Genomic DNA, 23,730 nt, shown 5'->3' on the forward strand with positions numbered 1-23,730 from the left:
GGAGAGCATGACGTTTTGGAAAGGTCCTGACTGTATTGAGACAGTACAGTGACGCATGCTTTGGACTCATATCCCAGTCTTCTACTCTAATCAGTGATGCACATGACATGGGGGTAATCATTCATCACATTGTGAATGCACTGCATGGCACTGGCAGATGTATGAATACATGTGATGGTAACACAGGGAGAGAGAGAGTAGCCTAGCTGTCAAGAAAAATGTTTATTTATAAAAAAAATGTAAAAATTACATTTACTAGATATAATATTGTGGAAATCCATAGGAAAGCTGTGATGTAAGTAGAGTTAATCAGTGCAACAACTATAACACAATTGTCAATGATTCATTATTACAAATGTGTGAGCTAAGGTGTACAAGCAGCATATCCATCAGTCTAGGATCACAATGTTGCATTATTAGCTGATGATGGGAAATTAATAACCAATAGGGCCTACTGGCTTTTCTCAGATTTATCATTTACCATGTCATATGTGTGCCACAATCACTGGAACATATGTCTACTGCATTTAGCATAAAAAAGTAAATTGGTTCCCTTTTTATTTTTGCATTTTTGAAATTGTAGGCATTACCAAAATCAGTCACAGTACAGCCTATCTTATTTAAAAAGCCTTTTGCGTAATGACACATACAGTAAGAGAGCATATTGAATTCAGAATAATTATAGCTCACCCAAGACTTCTATCCAATATTAGTTTTAAAATGTGTGATCCCATGTTCATGTTGAAGAACCAGGTTAGAGTTGTCCTTCATGCAGAGGTCTTCCCATCCCTCTTCTTCTTGTGCTTACGGAGGATCCTCCTGAGAGAGCTGCAGCTGGAGAGGGGTTGTGCTTGACAGCCATCATTCCTCTCCAGGTCTAGTACTGGCATGAAGACAATATATGCAGCATATCCATTAATGGCAAACATTCCTATCAGTACAGACCCAATACTGAATTGTAAGTCTAAAGTCTCTTTACATCTTGGTAGCCATAAGTAAAAATGTAACCTGCGGAAAATTTCTCTGAGCCTTTCCCAGGATGTGTAATGAGCACATTTCCAAAAGATGAATCACACACATGCCATCCTACCAACCTAACCTACATGCTATCCTGGCAACATTGACATTAATTATATCTGATGGGAATTAATTTAATAGATTTAAAGGCATTTAGAGCCATTTTTAGGGAAAAATGGTCACAAAAATACATCCACACAAAAAAAGAGTAAATTATGACATAAAATTGCAGTACTCCAAGGGTTTAAGCAGGGCTATTATACTTTCACATTTCACATTTACTGTATATTGTAAACAAAAGTTCAAAAATTGCTCAGTATTTAGAAGATTCTGGTGGCAAAGATGCAACTGTTTCTGAACATTATAGAATCCACAGGCTATGTGCATACCCTATGAGCTTAATGTGACACCATTCATATTGTTCATTCATATGTTTGTAATGTCATTCATTGTACTGTAAACACATCTTGGCAGTGAAACACCAAAATACAAAAAAACAATCTATTTACACAATTTATATAAAAAATATATTTACCAAATCAATTAGTTGAATTCCAACATATGCAACTTTTACACTAGTAAATGCAGTAATTAAAATACAGATACCAGAGATATTTCTTTGGGAATAATTATTTATCCTGAATAAATTATTGTAAGACTGTAATTACTATTAGTCTGGGTGAATCCTGTTGTGTTAAATGCAAAACTTTTGGAAGATGAACCCACAGTCTACCTGAACACACACCAACATCAAAATATTTTTGTTCATGCTATTGCGATCTTAAGTCTACAATATTTTTAATAATATTATTAATATTGTTAATCAACCAGGGGCTGATGGTGAAACCTTGTTGCCATCAAAAGTCATGAAGTAAGGCATCAGCTACTAGTGAGAAATACTTTTCTGTGAATGCAAGAAAAGTATAGTCCATAGTGCTCTGGATCCAGCAGGCAATATCCTTTCTCTCATTTCAGTCTCATATAGTCCCAGAGTTGCAGTGGAGTGACGCAGTGCTGTTCTTTCAGTGCTGTGTGAGTAGAAGCATCAGAAGTAGAGCTTTTTCCTCGCTGTGCTTTATGTCTGTTGCATGTGAAACTATTCTTTGAATTTCTGAGGACTGTACTGAGGATTTCCCAGAATTCTGTGAAGCTCAGGGGACATAAAGAAAGGCTTATCTGTCGTCCCATCATGCCGCTCTAAGTCTTCGCCTACAGGAAGCGTGTGCAGAGGGAAACAGATTGTGAAGAGGAAGAACAGGTTAAAACATGGGTGAATGAGGAAAGTAAAGCAGAATGAGGATGGCCAAAATCATGCAGTCTATCAAGTGAGAAGCACAAAATGAAAGTAATTGGTATTGTAAACGTGCAGGATGTATGTGGTCAGGATTTAACTTTATTCATACCTAGTTTTGGTGTAGAAAACGGAACTGAAACTCTTGACTGAAGAAACTATATTGCATTTATCAGACGCAAATGGAATTAACTGGCTGTCTAACCCAGGCAGTAACATGGAGTTGTGCATGATGTGTTAATGAACATGACTCACAGAAACAGAGGAACAGGGTGTCCACACACATTCCATAGACACTGAAGAATCCATTAGCAATCAAGTAGGAGCCAAATATCACTGTCTGTTATAGAAAGAGAACAGAGAGCACCACTACTGTGTGTGTATATGTATGACAAAATCAATGGCAAAAGATACAATTATTTGACAGTATATACACAGGTATTATCATTACCAACAGAGGTATCCAGTAATAGTTCAAGACTGGCACTTCTTCTTGAATGATGGGTATTTTATGTGTGAAGAAAAGGAGAGCAATGGCACCTATTGCAGAAAGAGAAACATCATTATGCTACAGATTTATGTCATTATAGAGTCCGCTAATGCAGGAAAAGACAAGGAGGCTTATCAAAAGCACAGAGTAAATAATCAGGGAAATGAAGGGCATTTGAGGAAGAAACTCACCCACACTCCCTGCAATTAAAATCTTTCCCAAGAAGAGAAGAAAGTCGGTCACTCGGTCTAATACTGCTACCCTGCACAGAGATGATATGCCTGAGAATTCTAACTGAATGAGACATAAGACACCACATCACCACTCAGCATTATTCCTATGGCGGTGTGACGGGAATGTCTCCTCCCAGGCTTACCTCACCACATTTCTCATCAATAGGTAGAAAGCGTCACGTGCTGAAGTGCAGAAATTTGTTCCATATATTGCCATCTAGAGAGAAAACTTTGGTTATGATCTTCAAAGATTACTACAACAAATTACATTAAAAAATACAGTTGTTTAAGGAGCAGTGGCAATGCTGACAATTAATGTTGAAATTCCTAAGGGCTCTGTGTAATGCTTTTATGCTTGTGATCGGTAAACACATTAATATGCCACAAAACTTCTTCTGTTTGTAAACACACCATGATGTAAGCATTGCGGTTCATGAAACGGAGGAAGCGTTCCAGGCACCAGAAACAGCATTTAAGGCAACACAGCAAGAAATGGGCCACCATGTTGTTGGCTCCTGGGAAGAGGCAGATGCAAGAATAGTCAGAAACACGACGCTCGTTCCAAAAAAGTTGGGACACTGTGTTAAATTTAAAAATAAAAACAGAATGCCGTGGCAAAGTGCCGTCACTACGGTTGAGTATGCACTCTGACTGCCTTACCAAGGAACCTGGCTCTTTGCCATTGTGGTGAGGCTGTAGGTTTGGTTTGGCAGTGAAACATCTCAATAACAGTGGGACAAGGACATTGGTAAAAGTTTGGGAACTGACAGTCATAACTCACCCTTCAGTCTCTGTTCCAGATATTCCAGTATCACACGAACAAACTGAACCACAGCTAAGATGAGGGAGCCAAATGCAAGTGACCCTGTATGATACCTGCAGCCATTACACAGACAGCCACAAAAACAAACATTCATCTCTACAGTCCAATGCAAACTCTATTCATTTGTGGTTTTAGATATTAGTCCAGTGCACTATGATCAAGAATAGGATTTTGCTGGAATGTTATGTTTTTGCTAATACAGATGTAAAATGTCAAGATTTTTTTGTATTTTCAATTAACCTTTTTAACAATCCATTGGGAATACACAAGGTACTGGACTATATGGTCAGGGTCGGACTGGGAACAAAATTCGGCCCTGGAAAATTTTGTCTGGCCCCAATTTCCCCGATTACGCATGGTAATACCAGACTATTCATACAGGCGATGCTAAGTGTGTAGGAGCCATTCATAGTCACCTTTATTGTGGGTTTATTGGGTTTTACTTATTTTAGCCACTTGGGGGTGTAGTGCACTGGGTGTTAGTCTCCTGAATAGGAAAGGTGTATATGAACAGGTGTTCATTGATTAATTTTAAAAGGTGTGGATGGCGGGGAGATACTCTCTTGCTACGTGTTTGAGAACACTTGCCATCCATGCGGAGGCTCATAGGATAGCCTCCACAAGTTGGCTTTGCATGCTACTATTACAAGTTAGGAAGACAATTCTCTCCACATATCACAATTCATTACTTTCTTGCTCATAGAGACCACAATCAACCATGCCACGGCGGGCAGACTGTCTAGAGGTTCTGTCAAAGTTATCTGGGTTTTGAAATGAAGATATCATAGGCTAATCCAACGTGTTGTAATGAACCTGGGTGTGTTAGTTCTCTTGCTATATACCATAGTCCATATCAGGTGGGATGTTCCAACATTAGACCACAACAGAACATTTTTAAATAGATGGGCTGCTAGTGCTAGCGACACACCCACACGCACACAGACACTACGTGGACATTTGCCAGATTTCACAAATTTCACCTGTCCGAGCCTGGATATGGTCCTGGACCGATGTTTTTCTGGTCCTGAGTGTATTTGGTATTGTGTGAAAATATGGATGACGTTCTATGATTGTCAGAGCTAAAACATGTATTTTCAACATTGCGTAATCAGATTTAGATTTAGATTTTCAGATCAAACTCTCTATAAGAATAACAGAGATGGAACAATGCATCTTTACTTTACCTTATAGCCCTGGCAAAAGAGCAGAAAACTGGGCAAGAGGGGATGTCTGCCGGCTTCCTCTGGGCCCAGTAGTATGAGGCAAAGGCACCAGCAATGGTGCACTGACCCAAGGCCACAGTGAAGTTTACCAGCCACAAGAAGATCAGAAGATTACTCAGCTGCAGGACAAAGATATAGCGATGGTACAAATTCTCTCCTCCATAGAAGGCAAATGTGCACTGGGAGCCAGGGCATAACTGAGTAATGTTGGTACTGTTGAAGGTCTGTCAAAGAGAAGGTAAAATAATGCAACACATTGGACACTTCTAGTACGGACTTGCAGTCGATTGTTTTAGTAAGCTTTTTCATATACAAGTAACAAGGAAAGGACTAACCTCTGGGTCACAAGTACGATTAGCATACGAACAATTAGGGTGAGATGACATCACTTTGTAGACTGGTTCTGCAGATGAGGCTAAAAAGCTGTGACAAACAAATTAAGGATATTCACAGAGATAGAAATACTAACTCATACACACAGCATGTACAGCGCCCTCCACATGTATAGGCACCCATGGTTAAGATGAACAAAAAGAGGTATACAAAATCATCTTTGGGTGTTTTATATTAGTTGCACAATGGAAACAATGAAAAAAACATCATTGAAGGTAGGAACATTTATTTTGAGAAGAAAAAAGTTATTTGAATACTTTTTAACAAAACTCATGCCACAACTGTTGGCACCCCTGTGTTCAATTCTTTGTAAAACCCCCACTTGCTAATAAAGGAGCTGCTAGTTTTTGCCTATACAATTTCATAATATTGAATACAAAGCAGGGGATTTGAGGGCATTCATGTTTACAGAATATTCCCTCTTGTCCAGATTCCTAGACCCTCTCTCTCGAGCATTCTCCTTTTAAGACCACCACACTGGTTTTGTATGGAGTTAAGATCAGAGAACTGAGATAACCATTGCATAAACTTGATTTTGTGTTCAGTAATAAACCATTTTGGCATTGATCTGGACATACATAGGTTTTGGATCATTGAGAATGATTCAGTCATGACCCACGTTTAGGGGCAGATGTATAAAGAAAGTTTAATTAGCGCCTTTATCAGTACGCAGAAAGTGCAGGCTAATTTACTAAGCATTGCCTTCATCAGGCAACGATGCCCACAACTGAACAGTATCATTCAGTCACAGGTGCAGTTGAATGGACTCAACTGACAACAACATTAAAAGGGATCAATAGTTTAGCGAACATGAAATAATACAATACATGATAATATGTCAACAAACCACAGGATAATTCAGGGCAGTAATTCTACCCCATATAAGCTTTACCAGGGGTGCCAATAAATGTGGAGGGCACAGCATCTATAATATTACAAGCTGTAAAACAGATATATAAATGACATGCTGAAATAGGGTGCTACATATTTTGTGGTATGGAAGAATGTAGTATTCCAGTGTTGAAAGAAACACACTAAGGAGGAATATCTAATGGAAATTGTGCAAATTTGTTTAATTTATAAATGTTTTTAAAAATGGATTAAAAAAAAACTAGAATAAGCTTTTCAGTGAGGTTTATCTGTGCCTATTATTTGTAACACAATCATAAACAGACAAACAACAAAATATTGAAATGAAACAATCAGGTACAGAACACTACAGAGAGAACAGAGAATGCACACTTATACAACGTTACTCTAGTTGTGTATTTACTCAGTGTAACCAGTAGTGATTTACACGTACAGTATATCTGTGGATAACGAACAAGGCTCGGTTATGATTGGTGAAGGATACACAGCAGTCACAGCCCAGTAGGCCATACACACTGCCAGCAGACAGAATGTGACAATGGGGTAGAAGAGGGAGGACATGACATAGCTGATTGCCCTACAAACAAATGGACACGGACATATTAATAGATATGCCCATCCCATAATTAATTTGTCATTTAGTATACAACTTCAGATATTGAAAAAGTGTGTGAAAATAAACAATAAGTCAAAGACAACTGAAAACCAGACAGGAATGTAAAGTGAAGCCCGCTTACTTGCTGCCCTCCTGGAGCAGGGCGATGGCGATCCGAACCCTGTTCCGCAGGGAGATCAGCGTCACAACGATGAAGAATTCAATTACACCCAGGGATATCACTAAGAGAATCAAAGACACGATTTACCAAACTGCTGTGCAGCTGTTAAATGAAAAAGGTTTCCAAAACATTTATGGGTGTCCACACACTTCCTGAAATCATTTTGCTTTTAGAACAAAATTAGATCACACTCCTAAGATCTAAGGACACACAACATGAAAATGGTGTCTTTCAACGCAAAATCACGCAAAATGATTTGAGAAATACAGTCAGGAATTCTTCAAATGTAATGTACACAAAATGGCATAACGGTTATCTCTGAACAGCGAATTTAAAGCAAAGCTAAGCAAAGTTAAAGCTGTTCTAATATGTATATTCACTCACAGAAAACAAGCCAGGTTTGACTGAGTCGTAGATAGACATGGAGATCTGTGTGAAAGCCAATGTCTGTGATGGTTACATCTGCTCCAGGAGTATTTCTTAGCAGGGAGAATTCTCTGTAACAGTGCCAGATGCCTTTGAAAACAGAGACAAAATCAATGATAACATACACCAGGCTATTCTGATGAATTCTGTACATAAACTAGTCAACACCAATACACACCATAAGCCACCATTGTGATGACACTGATGATGACGAACCAGAGTAAGATGCTGGCAGTGAATCGCAGCAACAGAATGAAGATCAGGCTGACCACCAGAGCTATTACCAGACCTCTGTTAAAATATAGCACAGTTAACCCACATGTAGATTCCACAAAAAGTTCACAAAAATGTACACATTTATTTAATTCATTATGTCTGGTACTGCAACACAGAAGAGTGTCTCAGCTACAGCTGATGTGGATTTTCAATACTGATATGCAAAAATAGCATAACAGAGCAGTTGCAGGATTAGGGGATGGGGGGACTAGGGAGGTGCTATGTAATACAACTATTAGAATATATTGCATATTGTTTATTAGACTGTGAAACAAAACATTCATTCTAAAACACAGTTGTACAAATAATGTGTCTTACATTAAAATCCAGCACCAGGATCTGGCATAGTCCTCAACAATTTTCGCCCCCATGTCTTTGCCATCAAGTAGATTGGTAAGACCACTGCAGAAGAGAGTTATAGAATGACTGAAAGAGAGAGCTATGGTGCCCTAAAGTCAGAATGACTGAGAGAGAGTGAGTGGTACCTTAATGTCAGAATGATAGATAGAGAGAGAGAGAGAGAGAGAGAGAGAGAGAGCTAGTGGTACCCTAAAGTCAGAATGACTGAGAGAAAGAGAGAGAGAGAGAGAGAGAGAGCTAGTGGTACCCTAATGTCAGAATTTCATTCATGTGATAAATAACAATGGCCAGTAACATGTCAGTGGTTGGATGTCTATCAATGTATTTATATTGTATTTACATAGCCTAGAAACGTACGCAAGTCCATTAAGGGTATATTTGGGTTTGTTTATCCAAAACAGTGTACAAATGAAGCCAAACAAGTTTTTGGACAGTTAATTGATCAATATTTTTTTTCTTTCAGGTGAACACACTTAGCTGCATCTTTAAGTTCTGTCGCGGTCCTTGCTGTATCCAGGGAGTCTGGGAAGGCAGTCCTATTGGCAACTGTTAGCGTTCCATTGCGGGTGATGAAGTCTGGAAAGCAGCGCTGTAGAACTACACATCACATTGTTTTATGTGAGTGGATTTCACAAAGCTCCACACTAGGCATTACATATACTTTTAAATTAAACCATTGAATGAGTCACTATTATGACGTACACATCATTTTCCTTACATGTGTGTGTAACAGGCAGGCAACAGCAGGTATGCAATAGAAGCATTCCGTTCGTGAAGGGTACAATTAGCTAACAATTAGCTTTCACTATAATCAATGGAACTGACTACACCAGACGCGATAATGGCATATACATTTGAAAAAATTAGAGCAGTCTTCTAAAACTATTTTTATGCTCCACAAACAGAATGCTTCCATTGCGCACCTGGTGTATCCCGGCTGTGAGAGTGTTCAAAAGAACACAACCATGGCATAAACATAATGTCACTGGATGTTGCTTTTTGCTCAGTGTTTTGTTTGTTCTGTGTACTTGCATGGTCTGCTTGGTACTATCATTGATGGACAGTCCTCATCACGCAATACATGGGCCACAGCCTGAGGGGGAAGTAGGGAATACATATGTCAGATTGGACTATTTGAACATCTCTACTGAAAGTGATGATAGGATAGGGTTAGATAGAAGTGTTAAATATATCTGACAAAAATGTTCTCTCATCTATTACACCTTTCTGGGGTTGTTGAATCCTGGCTTGCAGAATTGTCTGTAGTATTCCCAGTGGTTATGATCAAGTTGGTGCCGAATCTGCATGTCTGCAAAGGTTGCAAATCTGTCTGGACATTTAGATACACACATCTAGAGAAGAGAATGGAAATATTACCAGACAAATAATAAATAATAATCCACACAAACACTAACATATATTGCAGTATATTTGTAAAAAAAAAAAAAATAGGTCTAATAGTACACATATGGAAAATGTCTACCAAACACAAATAAACACAATAAACAATAATACATTAACTGAATGAGATTAGAAATCAGCTGTGATTAAAAGGATAAAAAAGAACAGATTTCAGGAGGATGTTCTGCTCACCTGTGTAGTGGGGCACTGGAGGTTTATAAGAACAGCAGGGCTGGCACATTTCAGTATGTTGAAATAGAACAGAATAGCTTTCTTTCTAGAAAGATAAGAGAGAGCCTGTTAATAATTCTTATTACATTTACTATAAGTATAGCACATTACAATGAAATAGAAACACAGTAATATAGAAATGGTATAGAAAAGATATGGACAGGGTCATACTGATGTTAGCATTACTATTGGTATTGATTTAACTATTGGAGTGGGCATTTGCTAAAGATAACATAACACCATACAGATGCAAATATATACACACGTTGCCACCTAAACCCATGTAGTACAAGAATACTCACACAGATCCAAACATACACATACATACACACACAAAAAGGTACAGGCTAAACAAGGCTTTTTGCTAAGTGACTCCCGCCAGCAGGTGTCAGAATAAGCATGCGTGAATAGTGAAGTGCCCTTAGTTTCTCACCCGATCTACAGGGCTCAGTATGATGTGCATGGTGACAGCGAGCTGATCCAATCATTTGACTAATTATGATTAATCATATTATTTCTCTGACTGAACTGTGACTGCAGAAAATCTAATACAATTCTGCTATAACAAAAAAATGTCCAGAGCAAAAGAAGGAATCATACCCACACACTTATGGACTTTTGATTAACAGTTTGAGCGAGGATGGTCATGTTTGGTGATTTGAGAAGTTTGATTAAGGAATGTACATAACCAAAACATATACACAACTTTCAGCATACACAGGATACAGAAGAAATTTTCACATTGTGTGAAGATGTAAAATTCGGGTGAGTTCACACGGTGACCAAATCATATTTCTCCTTACTCGTTAGCAGTCCCCTTCTGTCCACAAAACTGTCCCACGCTGTCTGTGGGATATATCACTTTCCTCGGGTCTCCGTGAAACCAGGCTGTGGTGAGACAGACAAAACAAGAGCAGAGGCATTAAAGAAACCAACTCGTATTACACAAGCTAGTAAAACAACTATAAAGAAATAAAATAACACCATTGAAATGCATTTAGTTATCTTGATGAATTATCATAAACTTTTTTAGGATATTTGAAAAAACATCTTCACAATAAGAAACATTAAACATTATTTGTAATAAAAACGACAATGCCACCACATTCTGACTATAAGAACATTAATGGTAAAGATATAATGTTGTTCAGGAATAAAGCTCCATTCAGTTGAAAATTCAATCGCATTGATTCCATGATTGGAACATCCTGACTTTTGATACATCTGGTATCTGGTATTTGGCAAAATATTGAAAATTAGCACCTTTATGACCCAATAACAGTGATTCCTGGATTACTTAATTACTGAATTACTGACTTAATGAGATAAAATGGAATATTTCAGTCCTACATTTACATTTAGTTATTGCTTTTATCCAACAACTAAATGTTTATTACAACAATCTAGGTACAATAAAGGTACAGATCAAGTAGGATATTGTTAATAATCAGCAATAAGTAGTACTCGCATAGAATGGGTCCTATTTTAGTTCTACCTACGACTGCATATCATTCCATATCAATTGAATCTTTTTTTCTTTTAAGGCCACCGGGTTTTTTATTGACATTTCTTTTATTTCCCAGTGGGAAATTAACCCATAAGCGAAATGACCAACTATACTGAAGATGAACAGTAAGGCGGGGACCACACTGACCAGCGGCAAGCGGCAGGTGTCCTATTGTTCTCTATGGTTCGGCAGCGGAACGGTGGCAACGCTAGTGTAGCGCTAGCATTGAAAAAGCTGAGCGCTGAACTTGGTTCAACTTTCAAAGCGCAATGCTAGTGTATTCAATTGACAAACCAAAACCGTTTGTGTTGCTTAGGAACAAGATAGAACTTATTATGGTCTGAGCTTTGCTTTGCTTTGCTTTGCTTTGCTTACGCTTGCCGCTGCCGCTGGCCCCTGGCCAATGTGATCCCCACCTAAGCCTTTTAATATTTAATCATTATCTCCATAGACAGGCTATAAGAGAGTAGCAGCCATATGGCTTGAAATGAGGGCATGATCAAGTGAACCAATGAGAGCTTGAGTGGATGATTTCATCAATGATTTCACCTTTTTGGTCTGGACCTGAGTGGGGAATTTTGTATAGTTTTTTTTCCCTGTATAATAGGGGGATGGTTGGATGACATCATCATGCTGCCACCAACACCACCGTATCTGAAACCATTAGACTCCCCTGGTCACAGTCCTATTCCCTCCAGAGTGAGATCATACTACAATATGAGGATGCAGTGTTTTAACCCGTATGAAACAGGCCCCCACTATGATCTGAGTCTGCTTAATTGTTAATATACACATCTTGTATGATACGCGAAAATGTAAGGTACACTTATCAAAACAATCTGGTACCAATACTGGTTCTTGGTGCAGTTGTAGGTGTAGAGTGCATCGCCTGATGGAATGGTAGGAGCCATCAAATATTTATCCAGCTCAACCAGCTGTGTCTGGTATAACTGGGCTTTTACCCCTGAAATGTTCTCAACCAGCCGTGCCTGGTGTAACTGGGTTTCTACCTCTAAAATGTTCCCAACCAGCAGCAGATGCCTCCCTCTTTCTGCCTCCCTCTCTCTCTCACACACACACACACACACACACACACACACACACACACACACACACACACAGGTTGTCTTGTTTTTGTCATTGTTTATTATATCCCACACCTTTTAACTAGTAGTTACACCACAATTTGAGTTATATCAAAATGATCTCAATGGAGAGAGAGCGAGAGAGAGAGAGAGAGAGAGAATATCAGAGGACTAGGAGTTGGTGGTGCTAGACTTGTAGTCAAGACCGCCTAAACCGAGACCAAGACACTACCAAGACCAGAGGGTATCAAGACCGAGACCAAGACGAGACCAAGGCCAAGACAGACTGAGTCAAGACCAAGACAAAGTCGAGACGAGACCGAGACCAAGACCGAGACCAAAAAAAAAAAAAAAACAGCTAGCGAGCTAGTGTTACCAAAGTCCTTTTAGGCATGTCCCTCCACTCGGCGGCCATATTGCAACGCTTTTTGGGTACTCATCGGGCATCCTAATCAGCAGAAATGCGCGTGCGCAAGGCTTCACCACACCAACCGTGCTCCTGTGTCGATTGATGATTGGCACAATGTCTGCACAACACAGCACATAATTGGCTCAAAGTAGTCAACTCACACCACATGATTCGCTCAATGTATACACATGTCGACATTTTGGCGAGGAAGGGGTGGGATATGTGTAGACAACGCTGCAAACTAGCCCCATGCATTTCTATGGAGGATTTTTTGAGTGCTGTGTCTCCACATTAGAAAGTCTCTGGTGTTACACCATAACTTGCATCAATTGAATAAGAGCAGCATACTGGGGCAGGGTTCTCAAGTTTTAAGCTCAGCTTGGAGTGAGATTGGGGGGGGGGGGGGTGCACTCACTCACTAATTATAAAAAAAAATTGGAAAGAAGCATTAACCCTTTGAGACCTTGAATTTGTCATTGTAATCTATACATCCTATATCTTGTTTTTGTCTGGGAAAGTATAATGCATAGCCTATGTCTCTTATGTCAGGGAAACCATTTGTTTTTTTATGTCACCTGGAAGCATGTCAGTAGAAATAACTTTTCATAATTTAGGTGGGATAGATTGGAATCTTGAAATATAATAATCGTGGCACTGGGATATTCTATGGCTCACCAATTTACGAGATGTAGGCCTATATGTACTGAGTGAGACAAATATTTTATTTATTAGGCTAATTGCTTTATTCACTTGAGTAGCCTATATTGTCACTGAATCATTAGACTAAGCATGTGCATGCCGAAACCGAGGACAGCAAGTTCATTATACATTATGGTGGAGACCGGTCTCGAGACATCCAACTCTAGGTGGTGCATAATTAGTGCTATAGTTGTAGTCACTCAACGTTCCTGAACTGGCCTATGTATGTGTTTCATCAGGTCCCTTTCCACAGGTGTATTAATCAAGCACCATGCAGTCTGCATTGATAATCAAGATGCTTGATTTTATACACCTGTGGAAAGGGACCTGATGAAACCCATGAATAGAGTGTTTCATCGTGTTGCTTGTTGCAAGTTGAAACTGAGGAGGTGGAAGGGATAAAAGCCTTTTATTATGGGATGATAGGATGATAGTTTATGATCGGATAAACTATAAGGTAACACTTTATTGGAAGGGGTCTACATAAGGGTGACATGTAACCGTCATAAGAATGACATGACACATGTCATGCACATTAATGACACATTATTGATGTTTATGACTGTTGTCATAATGTGTCATTCGGTTTTTGGAATGTCAAGTTGACATTGTTTGGGTGTCATCATTATGACATCTTGACATTAGCCAAGATGACATTATTTGACGGTGTCTTTGTCATGACAACTTGACATTAGCCAAGAAAATGTAACCCGTTTACAATATTGTCATGACAACTTGACATTTGGCATGATATTGCCATGACAACTTGACATGTAACTGTGTTTGGCCTGACTTATCTTCTAGGTTTGTGAAGTGATGGGCCTGAACAATTGGCTGTTATGACACCATTATAAATTGGTCATGAATACTTTTTTTGACCTCAACTACAGTGGTACAGTTTTGACTTGTCATTAAGCTGTCACAAAGAACTATTACACACCAAAATAGTTTCATGAATACTTACCTTTGACCTAAAGTACAGTGAACCATCTGAGATGTTTCCTGAACATGTCATTAAGTGCCATTACACTATCATGTAGGTCCTATTTCTGAACATTTTACATTTCTGCAACATTGAGTCTAATTTCAACTATAATAACAACAAATACCATACTAAGTCATGACTTAAAGGGGAACTTGGCAACTATTTCAACGTAATAAACCCGTTTAGAAATCATTTGGATGGTTAAATGACCTGTTCTGGTGAAAATGGTGACTTTCCCCGCTGCCCCTAGTGTCCCCAGGCGAAAAACCAACCTTGCAACATTGAGACTACCGTCCCGGAATGGACTAGTTTTAAATCGTGTTTCTTACCTTGTAACATCCACATTGTTCTGCCGAACTTATGCTAACCATTTCGCTAGCTTGTAAACAAATCCATGTGCTTTATCGTTACCTTTTTTCACAGTTTGAAATAGCATAATGCACAATTTCTCCAGCAGAGGGGAAATATAGCTAATTCTGCCATGTTTCCCTTTAAAAGAGTTTATTTCAGCAATGAATTTTGCAAAACCATAATACATGGACATGTTACCATGCCAGCTAACCTAACTGTGCATGTGGAACATGCATTAAACTATTCACATACTAGTCTTTAAGCACCATTTCATTGCCATCATTTCTGCAGCTTTTTTAAATCATGCACGAGTCTACCCAACACACCATTACGATGGCGGATTCCTAACCAGTAGTATCATTCAATCGTTTTAAGGTGTGTTTTGAGGGACTGAGGGGTTTGATTCCCCCTGAGACGCCATATTTGTTTTTTGTATGTCTGCAATGCACGTTCAATATGTTCAATATGTATATCCAATTTATAATGGTGTCATGACAGCCAATTGTTCAAGCGCATCACTTAATAAACCTAGAAGATAAGTCAGGCCAAACACAGTTATGTCAAGTTGTCATGACAATATCATGTCAAACACTTAGCATTTCTTTCTTGGCTGATGTTGTCATGACCATATTGTAAACGGGTTACATTTTCTTGGCTAATGTCAAGTTGTCATGACAAAGACACCGTCAAATAATGTCATCTTGGCTAATGTCAAGTTGTTATAATGATGACACCCAAACAATGTCAACTTGACATTCCAAAAACCGAATGACACATTATGACAACAGTCATAAACATCAATAATGTGTCATTAATGTGCATGACATGTGTCATGTCATTCTTATGACGGTTACATGTCACCCTTATGTAAACCCTTTCAATAAAGTGTTACCAAATAGAATTACAACCCTTTTTTATGCGCATTATATTGTAAGCACAACTCCAATACACCCACCTACTCTTTGTCATTTCATTAATATCACCAGTTGCCTTGCCCCCCCTACTGATGTATGTGCTGCACTGCACTACTGTTTACTAGAAAATGGGAAAATTCATGATGTGAGGTACAATTATACTCACTTACCCACACTTCCAAGCACAATGTAGCCAATGATAACAATCATGAAGATCACACAGCAAAGCACATCTGTGCAGCTTCTAGAGGGTTAGAGACATAAAAGGCAGAAAAATCATACAATGGATAATATTGAGAAACATCCAAAAAGAGCAGACCCTTACATGCTGTATTGCATGCATCATTGTGCTCATCAAGAATATGTTCAAGGAACTTTTATTATACCCTTAAAATAAACACTATGCATTTGAATGTCACAGAGACTGAGTTTACCGAGCAATGTATGATAATAGCCACAGTAATGAAAACTAAATGTGACAAAATATGATCAGATTCTCTCAGATTTTACATTAGGTTTTTTTCAGTAAGAAGACTGAGAGACTGTTAAGATTATACATTAATACCATACACATTCAGAACATGTGCTGGATCTTCAATAAGACCACAGCTGAGAAAATGGTGGACAAAATGGATTCAACATGGCATGCATCTTAATGCCTAAAGGTCTTTAAAAATCAGATAGGAAAACAAAGCCCTTCACAACAGTCCCAAGAGGCCTTCTTCACTGACTGATAAGTATGCCATTGATTTTATCATTTTGTCAACAAATAATTTTTACAAAGATTTGTATCATAGCAATGTCCTTTCTTCTTCCCCTCCCTGTTCCCACAGAGACGTTCTCCCCTTGCATCTGAGGATATCTGAATTAGCTTGACATACTGTACAACTGTGGTTACATCATGCTCAAGGTCAACATGAGTGTTGCACACTGCTTTACATTTAAAACAAGCCAGAGGGCACATTTATCTGAACTGTTTTCAAGTTATAAATATACTTGACTGTTGTGTGTGAATGAATCGAACCAACTGTATACAGTACAACAAACATACAGTGAGGTTAATCCCTTCAGCAATAACACCTTCAAGACCAAGGAACTATATATAGCGACTACAGGCCACGAAGGGATTTAGAAAGGTTTGATTAACATGTAAGCCAATTAAAACTTAGGCTATCTTGTCAGTAGAATCCTCAGTGTTCTCCAGAAGTAAACTAAACACATTCTACATAGCCCTGGTTCTATTACAACAATTACATTTTTTTTCAACTTTGATACCTCTGCTTACATGGATATTACAATGAAAGATACAGAATCAGGCAGAGTTACATCTTTAACTGTCAGATGACTTTCATATTCAACATACTACATTCACTATGTTGACCCACTGTTTCTGCTATTTGCTGCCTCATCTGGTCTAAGCAGCAGGACACATAAGTTGCTAACTGTTCCCAGCAGTAGCAGACTTTAACCAGCATCTTTTGACCGATCTCTTACCTAACTGACAAGGGCTAATACTTAGAGGATGTTTCAACACGTATTCCTCCAGGGTGATCATAGCAAAACCTGAAGCTGGAATCCTAGGCCAGTGTAGTTTCGTTTTTTCGTGTTTTTGGTATATTTAGGAAACCAAATAGAAGGCTATGGAATGAGGCAGTATGTCTACTGCCTGGTTATTTAATGTCAAGACAGCAGATGGACATATTAAAGTGCCAGACTGTTTCCTAGAAAGTTTTACTCTAAGTAGTTTCACATTCACACAATCTACTAAATTAATAAGCATAAAGGTACTTGTGTTAATGTTGAAAATGGACACAGTGAAATGGATTACTATGAACAGAAGATTAATTTTCTACAACATATGCTATGAGGACAACTTGAGACAAGGGGACACAAAACAGAGGGTCATATCACACTTTTATATTTAAGATTTTGTTATTTCCTGATGTTGTGCCCACAAATAAATCCAGGCAACCTAAAGAACTATTCATATGGTTCCAGGAACCTTTTGCAAAAAGGATTTTTCAATTGTCAAAAGTTCAGTATTACATTTTAATTAGTGTTTGGAGAAAAGAGCTACTCTGTTGAGAAACATTGCACACAAACTTGAGGAAACAAGGAAATTACCTTCTGTTACAGGACAAGATGAAGAATTCTATTGTCCAGGGATGTAATCATGTTATAACATAATACCTCACTGGAAGAATGAATAAACAGGATTTCATCTTACTTTAACAGTTATACATACCTGTTGTGAATTGGACCTCTGAATGTTGAGTCAAATTTGCGTGGTTCACCTATGAAGAGAGAGTATATTCAAATATCAGCCACAGAGGTAATAGTTTTCCTTGCCTGCTGTCTGTTCTGGTAGGCTATGTTTAATTGTTGTTTAATTTCTCTTAATAAGAGAATGACATGTTTTTTCACCATGCCTCTTCTCCAAGCAAAGGCCAACTGTCTGAAACCAAAAGGATGCAATGTTGTCTTAAATGTTATTATTTGTACAAAGGGATTTTATTAGCTTTGCTTCACAGCAGGATATGCAGTAACAATAGCATATTCAATACTGGTTGTTCAAAATAAGACACACCCAGCCAGTCTACCTTCCTCTCGCACCATCACTTATCACATACGGTAGATAACTCACAGGAAAACATCCTCCAGTCTACGCCACCTTTTCATTAGTCACATGTTTGACGAAATCTCATGACAAAAACTGTCAATTAATGTACTGAATTCCATGATTTTTCCCAGTATTTCCATGAATGTGGGAACCCTGTACATAGAGTCACAATGGTGATCATATTTGAAGAAAGGGTTAAAATAATAAAATAAACATAAGGCCTAAGTCATGTGTTAGGATATTCAATTCCTATTCATTTAAAACAACCCTAAACTTCCTTGGCAGATCACTACCTGAAACCAAAGATTATTCAAAGTGCTGGGCTAGCATGCAGTAGCCAGAAAAAGTTGTGGGTTTGAATCCTGGCTGCCACTGTTTACCTGGGGGAGACGATGTATGGATAAAATCATTATGACCACCCTCCCACACACACACACATATCTGTGCACCCAACACAGTGTTGACCAGGGTTGGGTAGTAACTGATTAATCTGAATTACATAATCCGATTACAAAAAACAAGTAACCATAATCAGACCAGATTACATTTAAAAAATTGTAATCAGATTATAGTTACATTGTCGAAGATGATAAAATTTTTAATGGCTTTCAATAAATAACACAGCTTTACAACATACAGTGTAGTTAATAGTCGGAAAATTAAGATGGATCCAATTTGGAGTGAATGCACACTGAATGTTGCAAAACACAATGCCAGTATTTTCTCTATCAAGTAGGCCATCTTGCACCCCCAATACACACACAGAGGCAAGAGCCTTTTCTATACACTTTTCACTCTATCAATTTGTCTGAAACAGACAAAAAGGGTCATGTTCCTACCCATGAGAATAACATTACATAATGCTGGGCATGCATTGGAAATGTCAGACATGCTATTTTCCATATGTATTTTAAATCAGTGTATCAAAATGAGCTTGATGGCATTATTTTTAAGGTAAAAAAAGTACACTCTGTTGCTTTAAAGTGAAAATGAAAAGGAATATTGGTGGAAAAAATTTTGACAGTGTCTTTTTTATTCAAGGTATTTAATTTTTGAGTATTTTATTTTGAAGTAATCCAAAAGTATTCAGGTTATGTTACAGTATTTGTGCAATCCAATGGATTACGTTAGTGATTACAAAAATTGGCGCGTAGTCTGTACTCAGTAATGGATTACATGTCAAAGTAATCTGACCCAACACTGGTGTTGACTGACCAGAAATGCTAATGGCTTGGTCCACTGTTTACTTCACATTGATTTGCAATAGCCAGGAGTGTGTGTGAATGGGCTTTTTGAATGCACACACTGACAGGACAGCTAGAGGACCATGAGAAGGAATTTATTCAATACCAGATGTATTGGAAAGCAAACTTGGACTTCACCTACAAACAGGGTTTACAAACGTTTTGGCATTCTTGGTCTTTGTCCAACAGTCTTGTGGGCTTCTGACAATGACAAATTGCTTACAAAGAATGGCTTATTTTACCGAGTGCAGATTACCACACTCTCCCCCACTCTGCAAATGCTCTTTGCTTAATCCTCACCAATGAGCGCCCTCTTAGTGCTGTGCTCCTCCTTCTGTCTTAATATCAACTTATGTTGGACGTGCCTTGCTCCTCTCTCTATTACAGATATACAGATGAGAAGTTCCTTGTGCTATATGGATTTCCCACAGCGGCCTTCAAAACTGCCTCAATTATTGGTGATCTCGGTCATTCTCATGCTTATTATCATTTTTCTGCATTCATCAGATTGTTGTTTGATGATATACTCCTTTACTACACCCAATTATGAGCAAACAAGGCATATAGGTTCATCATGTACTGCTGTCAGATGCTTTCCTTTCTTTCTTGACCTTGCCTTCCTTCTCAGTGTTTTTCATTTCCACCAGAATAAGTATATAGCTACGCCAACATAATGTTGTCGGTGCAGCCAACCACATTCATCCTTTCTGTATCTTCCTTCTTGAGGATGATTTGTAGTGCTAGTTTAAATTAATTCCTTATATCATAGAGATATTGCTTAGTGCTCATTGCCGATGACAACTGGATGTGAATATTTAATAATAAAAAAAATATATATTTTACTCTTCCTATCCAAAACATCTGCTGGTGTTGTTTGAAACATGCTGCAGGGGCGTATCTTTGACACCCTAGTCTTGACCATGTCTACATGCCTAAATGCATTGAGTTGCTGCCACATGATTGTATATATACACAGTATGAAGAGTTCAATTCAAAAACAGACATCTCCATTTTTCAGGGTATTACAAAATCATGTTTTATTGTATTTCAGGTATAATATAAAGAAAAAAGGGCTGTTGTGTTGAACTGTACTGAAGTAGAAATATGTCAAATAGGCTGATATTACATGGAAAACAAAATAAAAAATAATGATTTATGACATTCAACAAAATGAAGGAAATCTGTTCTTGCAATCAAACTCTTCACACAGGGCGTGGAACTTCAAGGGACAGCTTTTTAAATTACTAAGAAACAGACACTGTGTCTGATAACACTATTAACCAACAATTGATGTGTTTAACAACACTTAAGGTTGGGGTCTAGCGAGATCTAACGATAGCATGTTAACTTAAATAAGCTAACCTGACATTCTTGCACCGTTGTCATACAGTACCATAAATGTTATTTTAGGTTGCTCTGAACCAACATTTTCACAAGATACTTTCACTCAATTTCACTCAGTCACTTGAAAGTTATAAGGCTTACAAGACACCTGTCTATTACAGAAGTGATGCAACAAGGCAGCAACCCTCTGTTTTGTGAACACCCTCTGTCTCTGGGACAGGCCAGTGCAAGGTAACCTGTTCTTGAATGGTGAGACATAAGATCTAAACCAGGTCTGAGACTGGCCCCTATGTCAGCAGTGATAACGGCAGGAAACTAACTAACTATGCCGACTCACTTCAGCCCCCTAAAAATGAAATCCAGTGCACACAGCTGGTGATTCATTTTATAGGGCGTTGTAAAGGGCTGAAAATAGGCAAAGTTGGAAGAATGAACTCAAGAATTTTTAAATTGATATCAGATTAGTAAACAGAATGTGGCTTGGGAATATTAGATGAATGGTTTCTGATAATGGGCAATGTAGATATTGCATTAAAGATCAGCCATTTCTTTCTACAAGCCATTTACAACATTAATGATGCAAATTCCTAAGTGAATGACATTCCTAAGTGACCCCAAACTTTTGAATGGTAGTGTACAAACAAAACATGAAATCTTATTATGATCTGTTATCTATTAATAATTTTCTGCACCATTTATAAGATCCTTTTAAGATTTAGGACGGCCCATGATTTTTGAGTTTACATGTTGATACATCTTTCCACACTCTTGGTAGACTAAAATTCATGGTGTCCTAACACCATAAACACCCGGCTGCAAAGTCCACACTTCCATCAAGTGGGTTTTAGGACCAATGCAGCGGATGACTCAACCTAAGCACTGGAAAAAACAAAGACCCCTACACCAAAGCCAACAAAGGTCTTCGGGATGATAGATCACACCATTTGATGGAATGTGTGTAAAGACAGAGAGATGAAAGAGACCATTGATAGATTAAGCAAAACCACCACTGCTGATATTCAGCACAATTTTAAACCAAAAGGGAAAGACAGAATTGCCTACGTGATGTAGGCAATTCTGTCTTTCCCTTTTGGTTTAAAATTGTGCTGAATATCAGTTGTGAATAGCCTGGAATGACATTAGGCGCTGGTATAGAGGTAGCCTATTGAAAAAAAGAAGTGTGGGTATCGAGTCATCATTCCAATAGGAGACGATGCCTAGTTATAAATGCTGTTTTCGCCTTGTAACTCCATAGGCTAAGTTACAAGTCCACTGTGCTTTATCCTCACAGCAGAAGTCTGAAATAGCTTTTTATGTTCAAATGTTATGTTTTATGTTTATGTTTTATGCATAAGAAAAAATGTGTAGTTCAGTCTACGTCTCGGTCATCTTCAAATAGCCTAATTGTTAGACTAATCTACGGAACTTTCATGATCAGAAATAGCCTGACTAATAAATAGACCTAAACATTAATAATAAGCATTAGAAACAATCATTAAAATCTTAGTCTGAAACACGCAACATGTGAGTCAATAATCAATTGAGTGACTATTGGCTCAAAGTCGTCTAGGCTTTGTAAAATGCTATCCACAGTTCAGACAATTTACCGTAATAAGACGAAAGTACTTCGGATTTCCTTGCCATTGTGCGAATTAAATCCACAATATTTCAGATGGCATGAAGAAAACCTTTGGCAAATATCGACCTAGTAGTGAAATATGAAATGATGTCCACTCGTCGTGTTGTAGGCTACCTCTTCTTGAATGCATCCCAGGGTCGCTAAACGTTAGGCTCCTTGTCATGGACAGAGCACTCAATACTGCAGTAGCCTAATGGACCAACGTTATTGAAGTTACGTTGGGTGTCTATGAATAGACCAATCACAGAGTATTCCACAAAATCCAGACCATTGTGGTGCGTCATATAGTTTACTTATGTCATTGTAGGGAGTTTGGATAAATTTAAGGAGTAACCTTGCTACTTCAGACTTGCATACTATTCTTGTGAACATGATCTGGACTAATCATAACTCCCAGAACTCTCCAGTCCCATCTCTTGCCACATGCAAAATCCTTGCAAATCCTTCTAATGCATGAGGTTATGGCCCTCAGTCAAATGTTACTAGTGTTAAACACAGGCCTGACTCAAAATCTTGAATTCAAGTCAGGTTATGGCTGTCTAAATTTTATAGTGGGCTTACTGGCCAACAGTATTGCAGCACTCCCTAGTGGTAGTCCTACTTGCTGAGTCTTCGTCACACAGCAACAGGTGGATAGCAGTTTGGGGCTAGTAAGTAGATAGTGAAACACTATGATATCAAATGCAGACACATCTCAAAAATAATTTACTAGGAAATCAGTGTTACTATGCCACATGATTGTGCATTGCGCAAGTTTTCTCAAGTCAAATCAAATTATGAAAGTCAAGAATGTCAAGTGCCATGTAATAGGCAAGAGCAAACATTATTGTATTTTCTTATTAACAAGAACTTTATAATGCTCATAAACTATTAATAAAATCCATCATTATTATTCAATTCATAAATTGAATCTCCTAAATTAGGCCTATAGCTTCTACCATCATCCGCATTTAGGTCTTTGGGAATTCTATGATACTCTAGATGCCCAGACTGTGATGATTAAAAAAGCTATAAAGCATTTTCATTAATAATGAATATGCTCTCAAACATTTTGAGTCACTTTCGAAGAGGAGCCATATCATTACATAATACCAGAAATAAAAAATGAGAACTAAAGTAACAT

At 38.2% G+C, this 23,730-nt stretch overlaps 1 protein-coding gene across 2 annotated transcripts; it reads right to left on the reverse strand.

The window, feature by feature from the left end:
* Positions 1–220: 220 nt before the first annotated feature.
* slc44a5a (solute carrier family 44 member 5a) lies at positions 221–22,747 on the reverse strand. Of its 2 annotated transcripts, none has more exons than XM_076294678.1 (22): positions 22,576–22,747; positions 18,006–18,054; positions 15,931–16,004; positions 10,614–10,698; positions 9,772–9,856; positions 9,402–9,530; positions 9,211–9,271; positions 8,652–8,775; positions 8,137–8,220; positions 7,721–7,833; positions 7,501–7,632; positions 7,078–7,177; positions 6,825–6,917; positions 5,413–5,500; positions 5,039–5,301; positions 3,813–3,907; positions 3,443–3,546; positions 3,175–3,248; positions 2,990–3,060; positions 2,760–2,848; positions 2,564–2,648; positions 221–883 (listed from the first exon to the last, which is right to left on the reverse strand). In XM_076294678.1, exons 1-22 carry the CDS (start codon positions 22,610–22,612, stop codon positions 768–770), a joined length of 2,151 nt encoding a protein of 716 aa, XP_076150793.1. In that variant the 5' UTR covers positions 22,613–22,747; the 3' UTR covers positions 221–767. The 2 variants fall into 2 exon arrangements, with proteins under 2 accessions (XP_076150793.1, XP_076150794.1); XM_076294679.1 differs by having other exon boundaries at positions 800–2,226.
* Positions 22,748–23,730: the final 983 nt, after the last annotated feature.

The sequence above is a fragment of the Alosa pseudoharengus genome, unplaced genomic scaffold, assembly GCF_046254945.1.
Source record: "Alosa pseudoharengus isolate Yale_2024_CS ecotype anadromous, Long Island Sound unplaced genomic scaffold, YU_APseudo_1.1 YU_APseudo_1.1_scf_2, whole genome shotgun sequence".
Lineage (NCBI taxonomy): Eukaryota > Metazoa > Chordata > Actinopteri > Clupeiformes > Clupeidae > Alosa > Alosa pseudoharengus.